Here is an 11,103-nt window from a genome sequence, read left to right on the forward strand (position 1 = left end):
TAATGTAGGATCCCATTGAGTAATGTTCTTAATCCATAGTTGAAGCACCGAAAGGAGAAGGCCTTGTGATAGATAATCAGGAAATTGGACTTAATTAACTTAGACCTAGAAATAGGCTAAGGATTAAGAGTATTAAGAGTTTAATTAAGGATATTTATTGTTCTTAATTAATTCTAACTCCACGAAAGTAGGATTAGTTTGATTAAGGCACTCTTTGTCTCACTCGAAAGGGAATTCAAAGGATTTAAGAATTAATCTCCTTAAAACTCATAAGTTTCATAAGATTGGATAACCAATTTAAAATCCCAGAATAGCTCGAATATGAAATCCCGAACTCCGGAATCATCTTTTTACCATTGTTAATTTCTAATCGAATTTAATCATTTGCCATTTTAAATATTGCCATATTTGAACTTGCTTATTTCAATTTGATACAATTTTAGTTTAATTAATACATTGTTGAATAGAATATTAATTTTGCACATTTAGACTTCATACTCCATTACCCATTAATTCATTATTTTAATTTCATAAATACTTCAATTTAGTCAACTTTTATATCGAAAATTCAATCATTAACACAACTCCTCGTGGGATCGATATTTTTCTATACTACTTGTACGACCCGTGCACTTGCGGTTGGGACGCATCAATATATATATATATATATATATATATATATATATATATATATATATATATATATATATATATATATATATATATATATATATTAAGGTTGATAAAAAATTTAAGAGTAAAAAAGATAAAAATATACTACATCCACTTGAGATTTTTTACAAGTATCCTCCACCCTTGTGTGGCTTCATATTTGCGTTTGAATCAACTCAGTGTGCGAAATTTCATTTCATTTTAATCCTTATATTATTATATTTTATTTATTGTATTAATCAAGTGATTTGAGCTAAAGATTCGAATACTAATCAATACAATGGGAAGTAAATTCAACCAACTTTTGAAGTTACAAATAGGCAAACCCTTCTGGAAAAAAAAAAAAAAAAAAAAAATATATCTATATATATATATATATATATATATATATATATATATATATATATATATATATATATATATATATATATAGTCAAACCCTTATTATTGTTAAGGCAATTAACATGAAATTTCTCAATAAAATATGAAATTTCATTAGGTCTATATCTTCTGTTTTATTTGTGGAATTTAGATAAACTTTTGGAATTGAAAAGAGCTATTAGCGAGGGATCGTCTTGCAGTCACCCTTTCATATTGACAATATTCTCAAACAATAGTGTGCTAGGTGAGAAACGGTCTATTTAGTTTGGCCTTCTTCTTGGTCTTCCTCTTCTTCATCCTCTTCTCCTTCTTCGCTTTTCCACGCTTTTAGAATGATTCATGAATTTATACTACTATTCTTGGTCATCTTCCTTTAATTTAATTAATTATTACCATGGAAGACTGACTCAATTTTCTGAACCTATAGCCATATGGAACTATAATGGAAGACTGACTCATTCTCCTTAGCCTATAAATAGGCATGAGAGCGTTGCTTTCTTGCAAACCCAATAGGCTTAAGCTCAAGTTTAGTCACAATCATGGCTTCTAAAGATTTTCCCATCTTCTCTTTCACTCTCATTGTCTTCATTTCTCTTTTTCCTCATGCTGCTTTGGCAAACTCTAATAATGAAAAATCATCCCCATTTGATTTCCTTAAGCATCTTCAAGGATGCCATAAGGGTGACAAGCTCAAAGGCATCCACGAGCTCAAAACATACCTCGAACATTTTGGTTACTTGAACTATAAAAACCAGTCTCAAGCCAATAATGATGATTTTGATGACCTGCTAGAGTCTGCTCTTAAAACCTACCAACTCAATTACCATTTGAAGGTCACTGGAACCTTAGATTCCCAAACGGTGTCCAAGATGATGATGCCTCGATGTGGGGTGCCGGACATCATCAATGGCACCACTCGGATGACTTCTGGCAAGAAAAACCAACGCCATAGCTCTACCTCTTTCCATACAGTTTCTCACTATACATTCTTTCCAGGAAGTCCCAAATGGCCACCTTCTAAGTATAGTCTTACCTATGGGTTTCTTCCCCAAACCCCATCCCGAGCCATGGATCCTGTTGCGAGAGCTTTCCAAACATGGGCTGCCAACACACATTTCAGGTTTGCGAGGGTACAAGATTATACAACCGCCGATATCAAAATAGGGTTTTACAGAGGTAACCATGGAGATGGGAGTTCTTTCGATGGACGTGGTGGAATTCTGGCTCATGCTTTTGCACCACAAGATGGACGATTCCACTATGATGCAGATGAGACATGGGCAGTGGGTGCAACCCCAGGTGCAATCGACTTGAAGACTGTTGCCTTGCATGAGATAGGGCACCTGCTTGGTCTTGGTCATAGCTCAGTGGAAGGAGCTATTATGTTCGCGCGTATTCCTCCTGGATCAACTAAGGGTCTCCATAGTGATGATATCCAAGGGATTCGTGCTTTATATAAGGTTTGACTCTTTTTTTTTTTTGCACTAAATAAGGGTCAGATAGCCCATTTCTGTACCTGAGCTTTTCTTCTTAAAATTTCAGAAATATATGTATTGTGTCTATTTTGAATACTCTTGCTTTAATCAATAATTGGAATGTTTCTTTTAAGCACTTAAATATAAATTAAATTACAATAAAATGTAAGTTTTTGTTTTCTCTCAAGGTATTATTCTTGTTAGATTATATACCCAAGTGGGCTGCAAGTTTGGAAAATTTAGGTTCAATTTAAAGAATAATAATAATAATAATAATAATAATAATAATAATAATAATAATAATAATAATAATAATAATAATAATAATAATAATAATAATAATAATAATTAATTTTTTATTTTATTGTTCTAGATTTAAATCCTTAATTTCATTTATAAACATCAATATCTCACTTATTTGATCATGTCACAAGCGCCAATTCAATTTAAGTTGTTCATCAAGAGTAAAGAAAACCATAAATTGAGCAATAAAATTCCACATCTTAATAGTGATCCATCAACTATGACTATAAAAAACTAAGAGTTTTTGCAACAAATTTTTTACTGTCGGTAATTACTTAAATTATCGAAAGGATTAACGAATGATTAGCAGCAGAATTTAATTTAAGTAAAAAAACAAAAAAGCCTCTTTCTATGAGGATGTCCGATATAAATTAGGGAATAAGAGTTTTAATGGCCTATCAGTCATCCAATTTAGGGAGAACTCAAATCATGCATTGTTGCATTGTACATTTTAATGGAAAATTTGGGTTTTCTTTCTTCGCTGGTGGAATACAAATCTATGCATTCCATTTGAATTTGCAGATATGCTCATACAATGGCAGCTATTGGCAAATGGGAAGGTACAAAAGATGTTCTAGTGTTGCTTCTTCGCAACTATAGTGTGGTCCATCTCACTCCTTTGTAATAAGGTTGTATTTAAAAATTCAAGCCCATACCATGTCTCTATATGTTGTATTATATTTTTTAGGGTATCAGTATGGATGACAAGCTTGGATCCTAATTTCCCATACACTGGGATTCAATTGATGCAGGGAAAGGAGGGTGTTAAAACTTTGACTTATATTATGCATGTTTGACCTAGAGTGGAATGGAAAACACCACCTATCATTTTATTGAAATGGAATACGGATGGATCGTCAATGGGGCAACCGGGTAAAAGTGGAATTGGAGGTGTGCTAAGGGATTATGGTGGACATATTAAATGTTTATTTTCATGTCCTACTGGAGAATTAAGTTCCAATCAAGTTGAGTTGAAGGCAATGATTAAAGCATTGCAAATTTCAAAGAACCTTATTGCATCCTCACACGGAAATCATGCTTTCATTTTTGAAACAGACTCAACAAATATTTTAGCATGGATTAATGGATCGAGTGAAAGACCATGGAGAGATAAACACTTGATCATGGAAGCTCTCAATTTGATAGCCCAATTACCTCATATTTTGTTTTTACATACTAACAGGGAAGCAAACTCATTGGCTGACAACTTTGCAAAATTAGATAAAGAAAAAGAAGATGCTTTTTTGGTAAATGGTTAGGACCTCTTTTTGATTTACTCCAAGTATGGCGCTTTTATCCCTTCCTGATTACATGGAGAGCTGTTATTTTTTTGTTGTTTATTGTATGTATGCTGCTGATTGATTATGAGTGGTATATTTATATGCTGGCACAGAATTGGTTGATAACATTTATGTTGAGAGTGGTAGTGGATATTTTGGATTTCTGATGTGCTTTTTCCTAAGAAGGTAGATGGGGTGATGTGATTAGTGGGCACTTATGAAAACTGTAGAAAAGTCTCTTGATGTGCTGGTTTTATGGACTTGATCGAGTATTTAAACTTCTTTATGCTATAGGTATAGGAAGTCTCCTAGCGTTCGTTTATTGTAAACATATTCTATTGCTTATTTTAAAAGTGGACACTGCTTATGTATGGACATGTTGTATTGGTCTTTTCTTTGAACTTTCTTGCTCTTGGTGTTTGTACTTTCTTCTGTCAGGTTTTTTTCAATTAGCATGCTTTCCTTTTGGTTAGGGCATGTGGGAGGCATATTGGTAGGGGTTTAGAGTGAGAAGATCCATGCTAAGTTTTTCTTGACCATTTATAATTGATAAAATATTAGCTTATAAAAAAAATCATCACTGAAGCTATAACTATAAACAAATGCCACCAATAAATCTCTATTCCTCAATCAGTATCCTTTTCATCTCCTAGTTCTACTTATCATTTTCCTCTCTTCTCTTTGTTTTTCCTCGTTGCTTTTTTTTTTTTTAATTTTCTTCTGATATGCAAAAATTTTATTAATTATAAGACCAGAAAAACTTAGCATCACCGACTTAATCAAGTTGATAGGCCACACCATTACACCCAACCTAAGCGACGGCATCTTAAGTGAAAAAATCTGATAAGAGAACAAAATATACTAGAATGCAGAACATGAAGCACAAAAAAAAAAAAAAGGTAAGAGAACATGTTTATCTTTGTATTTGCTTTTTATTTTGATTGTCTCTATTGGATTCTGCATTTTTTCTCCATGAGTAACAAGTCCCTTCTCAAATTATTCTGCCACGAGAGTAACTTGAAGGTTTGAGCCAACTGCTGTAGGACTCCCCTCCATGTCCTGAGACTCGACGGTTTTTTTGCCAAATATGCTTCTAGTTTTCAAAGGCATGGTTTTGCCTACAAAAATTAAAATAGTAACTTCGCATGATGAAATGAGATCTTGGTCCCACTAGACATGCAAAAATTATTTTCTAATTTTTTGCAAAGAATAGTAGTGTGAATTGTTGTTTTGACACTATGTGAGAATTGATCTCTCTATGCATGCCAAAAATTATTTCCCATGGAAAACAATCTCGGCTGTCTCACAGCTTGCAATTTGCGAGGGCGTGCAAGATACAAAGTATATGTAATAATTTATACTTTGACTTCTAAACCAAACAACCGTGGGACTATTATACGCAACTTCATCAATATCACAAATAATAGAAAGTAAATGAACTAGAATTAAATGCTTTGATTAATTGATTGAAAAGAAGATACAAGACTTGAAATCAAATGCGAAAGCTTAGAAAATAAATGACATATAAAGATAAAGATAAAGGACTGCTGGAATGCGAGTTGTTATTTGATTTTAGTTGTTTTGGGTGTTGGGGGTTTTCATGTTGTTGCTTATATAACTTTTATAGTTTTGTTGTAAGTTCATGGAAGATTCTGAAAGACATATCTTCACGTTCTGCAGATGCTAACAATTATTAACCCACTAGCTTCGAACTTCTTGAAATTGCTGCTAACCTCCTTGACCTTAGCTAACTATCAAATAACTCCTAAGATAATTAATCTTAGGCCACAAACTAATTAAAATAATAAAATAAAATTAATTAAATTAATTCTTAAATATAAAAATAATTAATAAAGAAATTAATAATTTTAGTATAAACATTATCTTTTTTTTTTTAGCATGCAGATATTGCATTACCAGGGCCCAAAAGGGCAAGAGTGCAAGAGTTTAACACAATGAACTGAGGCCCAAAACCAAATCCAACCTAAACCCAACTAAGTTAAAACCCAGCCCACCACTGCAAAACCACCAAGCACCCTTAGGCACACAGAAACCAAAACCGCCCTAGCCACCAAAAAGCATCACCGGTGGTTTTAAAGCAAACATGTAGAGGAAACCAAGACACCAAAGTGGCAACATCAAACCTCCTAAGGTCAGAATCTGATGCAAAAGATTGACAAAGAAAACTAGAAGCAACTAACTTCCAAGAAATGAAAACAAAGACCTCAAGCTTCTGTTGGACCTTGTAGACAGCAAGCTCATCAGCAACAGTGCTTACAGCAGGGAAAGGAGGCATGAAACTCCAAGGTCGAGGGTGTTTCAGTCTGATATAGCTCTGAGTCGGCTAAAAGGCATCCATGCCAGCGGACTCCCCAGAAAACCTCTCTCTACGTGGAAACTCGAAACACCATGCCAAGCTCACGAACAAACTAGGTTCTCAAAGGCTCCCACAAATAAGGCACTAGCTGTAAAAGACCATAACACAAAATTTCAATATACACCAAACCCAGTTGAGGGGGAGCTACCCCAAACCAGGACGGATACCCGATCAGACGTCCTCCCCTACCTAGAGGACAGGGGAAGTAAAGAGATGAAAACACTTGGCTCTACCAAGAAACAGAGAAAGCAAAACGCTGTTTGAGAGTTTTTGGCGAGGGACCTTCTCTAGTGTAAACATTATCAAATATATCAATTTATTAATTGTAATAATGCATTATTATTATTATTATTATTATTATTATTATTATAGATTAAATCCCGATTCGACTTGAACTTTTAATCCTATGCATTCGCCAATTTAATTTGAAAAATCGTAATTTTATTAAGAACTTGTTTTGTTTAACCGTTGAATACAGGTGATAACTGTTAGCTGATAGCTGTTATCGTTAGCCGATAGTTGATAATTGGTAGTTGATAATAGTTGATTTATGTTAAGTATTTGATAAAATTATGTTTAGCTGTTACTGTTAATATGTGAAATGGTTAACAATGATATATATTATATAATTTATTTTATTAATCATTATTATATTATTAAATTAAAAATACAATTATTAATCTATTATATTATATTATATTATTTATTTTATTATTGAAATAAAAAATAATTAAATTTTTTAAAAAATAATTAAATAATTTAAAAAATATAGATAAAATAATAAAATAATTATTATTGTTGATAAAGAAAAAACTTATAATTAATTTTAAGTTTTTAGATATAAATAGATATTTTACATTTTATGTTATTAATAAAAAAATATTTTAACAAAGTTGAAATTTCTTAATTAAAATGTTAAAATTATAAATGAAAAATATAAAAGTATTAATAATATTAATTTTCGAGTTAAATAAAAAAGTATAATATGGTCAAAATAAAAAATAAAATCAAATCAGCTATCAGTTGATGAGAAACAGTTCTAAAAATAGAGTTGATACAAACTGTAGCTGATGGGTACCATATCAGCTACCCATCAGCTATTAGCTTTATTTTTAAAACTTACCAAACACTCTAGTTTACCTGTTTAAGTGTTTATCAGCTATCAGCTGCACCTAACAGGTGAACCTAATACCCCCTTAGTATTATAAGTTATGCACTGATTTTTATATTTATCAATTATGAAATTTTAACTTTCTGTAATTTCATTATCATTCTTGTGAATCATGTTTCTTTCAAGTAATTTCTTTTTCTATATATAAAACAAAATGCCTTGGAAAATTCATGATTTATCCTCCATTTTGAAAGTTACATCACATAAATATAATAAAAAAATAAATTATATTGAGAAATTATAACACCAAATGAAAGTGCTCCATCAATAAATAAGTAAAAGAAATTGCAATGGTACAAATGAAAGGCTAATTAATATTCCTACAAGGGTAGAAGATGACACAACACCAACAGCAGATAAAGACAGCAATGACTGCCCTCTAAAGAAAAATAAAGAGAAACACAATTGCCTAAACGCGAAGACAAGTGTAGAGATAATGGACTCAAAAGTTAAAGGAAATTTGTCTAACTTTATCCAAAAGCTAATTTAAGAGTAGAAGATTTACTTAAATCTTATATTTAACATAAGTCTTTATTCCTCTCTAGAATGTCTGGAGTGTAAAGTTATCATGGAAAAGCTAATATTTAACATTTGTCGTTTTTCCACGCCTTTAGAATGATTCATGAATTTATACTACTATTCTTGGTCATCTTCCTTCAATTTAATTAATTATTACCATGGAAGACTGACTCAATTTTCTGAACCTATAGCCATATGGAGCTATAATGGAAGACTGACTCACTTTCCTTAGCCTATAAATAGGCATGAGAGCTTTGCGTTCTTGCAAACCCAACAAGCTTAAGGTCAAGTTTAGTCACAATCATGGCTTCTAAAATTTTTCCCATCTTCTCTTTCACTCTCATTGTCTTCATTTCTCTTTTTCCTCATGCAGCTTTGGCAAACTCTGATAATAAAAAATCATCCCCTTTTGATTTCCTTAAGCATCTTCAAGGATGCCATAAGGGTGACAAGCTCAAAGGCATCCATAAGCTCAAAACCTACCTCGAACATTTTGGTTACTTGAACTATAAAAACAAGTCTCAAGCCAATAATGATGATTTCGACAACCTGCTAGAGTCTGCTCTTAAAACCTACCAGCTCAATTATCATTTGAAGGTCACTGGAACCTTAGATTCCAAAACGGTGTCCAAGATGATAATGCCTCGATGTGGGATGCCGGACATCATCAATGGCACCACTCGGATGACTTCTGGCAAGAAAAACCAACGCCATAGCTCTACCTCTTTCCATATAGTTTCTCATTATACATTCTTTCCGGGAAGTCCCAAATGGCCACCTTCTAAGTATAGTCTTACCTATGGGTTTCTTCCCCAAACCCCATCCCAAGCCATGGATCCTGTTGCGAAAGCTTTCCAAACATGGGCTGCCAATACACATTTCAGGTTCGCGAGGGTACAAGATTATACAACCGCCGATATCAAAATAGGGTTTTACAGAGGTAACCATGGAGATGGGAGTTCTTTCGATGGACGTGGTGGAGTTCTGGCTCATGCTTTTGCACCACAAGATGGACGATTCCACTATGATGCAGATGAGACATGGGTAGTGGGTTCAACCCCAGGTGCACATGACTTGGAGACTGTTGCCTTGCATGAGATAGGGCACCTGCTTGGTCTTGGTCATAGCTCAGTGGAAGCAGCTATTATGTTCGCGAGTATTTCTTCTGGATCAACTAAGGGTCTCCATAGTGATGATATCCAAGGGATTCGTGCTTTATATAACGTTTGACTCTTTTTTTTGCACTAAATAAGGGTCGGATAGCCCATTTCTCTACGTGATCTTTTCTTCTTAAAATTTCAGAAATATATGTATTGTGTCTATTTTGAATACTCTTGCTTTAATCAATAATTGGAATGTTTCTTTTAAGCACTTAAATATAAATTAAATTAAAATAAAATGCAACCTTTTGTTTTCTCTCAAGGTTTTATTCTTGTTAGATTATATACCCAACTGGGCTGCATGTTTGGAAAATTTAAGTTCAATTTAAAGAATAATAATAATATTATTATTAATTAATTTTTAATTTTATTGTTCTAGATTCAAATCCCTAATTTCATTTTTAAACATCAATATCTCTCTTATTTGATCATGTCACAAGCACCAATTCAATTCTAAGTTGTTCATCAAGAGTAAAGAAAGCCATAAATCGAGCAATAAAATTCGACATCTTAATAGTGATCCATCAATTATGACTATAAAAAACTAAGAGTTTCTGCAACAAATTTTTTACTGTCGGTAATGACCTAAATTATCGACAGGATTAATGAAGGATTAGTAGCGGAATTTAATTTAAGTAAAAAAACAAAAAGCCTCTTTCTGTGAGGATGTTCGATATAAATGAGGGAATAAGAGTTTTAATGGCCTATCAGTCACCCAATTTGGGGAGAGCTCAAATCATACATTATTGCATTGCACATTTTCATGGAAAATTTGGGTTTTCTTTCTTCGTTGGTGGAATACAAATCTATGCATTCCATTTGAATTTGCACATATGCTCATACAATGGCAGCTATTGGCAAATAGGAAGGTACAAAAGATGTTCTAGTGTTGCTTCTTCACAATTATAGTGTGGTCCATCTCACTTCTTTGTGATAAGGTTGTATTTAAAAATTCAAGCCCATGCCACGTCTCTATATGTTGTATTATATTTTTTAGGGTATCAATTTGGATGACAAGCTTGGATCCTAAGTTCCCATACACTGGGATTCCGTTGATGTAGGGAAAGGAGGGTGTTAAAACTTTTACTTATATTATGTCTGCTTGGCCTAGAGTGGAATGAAAAACACCTCCTACCAATGTGTTGAAATGGAATATAGATGGATCGTCAGTGGGGCAATTGGGTGAAAGTGGAATTAGAGGTGTGCTAAGGGATTATGGTGGAAATATTAAATATTTATTTTCATGTCCTAATAGAGAATTAAGTTCCAATCAAGTTGAGTTGAAGGCAATGATTAAAGCATTGCAAATTTCAAAGGACCTTATTGCATCCTCACACGGAAATCATGCTTTCATTTTTGAAACAGACTCATCAAATATTTTAGCATCGATTAATGGATCGAGTGAAAGACCATGGAGAGATAAACACTTGATCATGGAAGCTCTAAATTTGATAGCCCAATTACCTGTCACACCTTACCCCTCCGTAAGGCATAACATGATCCCGTAGAATACTTAATGAATTACCGAACTTCACATACTGATAACTCATTAAGTACCCTACAAGGGATTTTAAAACAATTTTCTTACATTTTGGAAGTGGTGAGCATTTTGATAAGAATTTAAAATCATTTATTCAAGTTTAATACTAGTAAAAATTTTTGTCCATTTTACTTTTGCCGCAATTTTTATAAAAATTTTGACAGACTTTCCTCTGTATTTTGAGAAACCAGTTCTTCAAAGACCTGTAAAAAGCACTTCCAAAAA

General features: G+C 33.0%; 2 protein-coding genes across 2 annotated transcripts; both read left to right on the top strand.

Annotated features, from left to right (window-relative positions):
• The first annotated feature begins 1,528 nt into the window (after window positions 1-1,528).
• Window positions 1,529-2,715, top strand: LOC131173986 (metalloendoproteinase 3-MMP-like). The gene has a single exon (XM_058136970.1). The coding sequence runs from the start codon at window positions 1,593-1,595 to the stop codon at window positions 2,517-2,519; it is 927 nt and encodes a 308-aa protein (XP_057992953.1). The 5' UTR covers window positions 1,529-1,592; the 3' UTR covers window positions 2,520-2,715.
• A 5,710-nt stretch (window positions 2,716-8,425) lies between these two features.
• LOC131174012 (metalloendoproteinase 3-MMP-like) lies at window positions 8,426-9,600 on the top strand. The gene has a single exon (XM_058137033.1). The coding sequence runs from the start codon at window positions 8,482-8,484 to the stop codon at window positions 9,406-9,408; it is 927 nt and encodes a 308-aa protein (XP_057993016.1). The 5' UTR covers window positions 8,426-8,481; the 3' UTR covers window positions 9,409-9,600.
• Window positions 9,601-11,103: the final 1,503 nt, after the last annotated feature.

This window comes from Hevea brasiliensis, chromosome 15, assembly GCF_030052815.1.
Source record: "Hevea brasiliensis isolate MT/VB/25A 57/8 chromosome 15, ASM3005281v1, whole genome shotgun sequence".
In the NCBI taxonomy this organism is placed as follows: Eukaryota; Viridiplantae; Streptophyta; class Magnoliopsida; order Malpighiales; family Euphorbiaceae; genus Hevea; species Hevea brasiliensis.

Bases quoted from the DNA above. Each gene is read 5' to 3' on its own strand.
- LOC131173986 (XM_058136970.1), top strand. From the start codon at position 1,593: ATGGCTTCTAAAGATTTTCCCATCTTCTCTTTCACTCTCATTGTCTTC.
- LOC131174012 (XM_058137033.1), top strand. From the start codon at position 8,482: ATGGCTTCTAAAATTTTTCCCATCTTCTCTTTCACTCTCATTGTCTTC.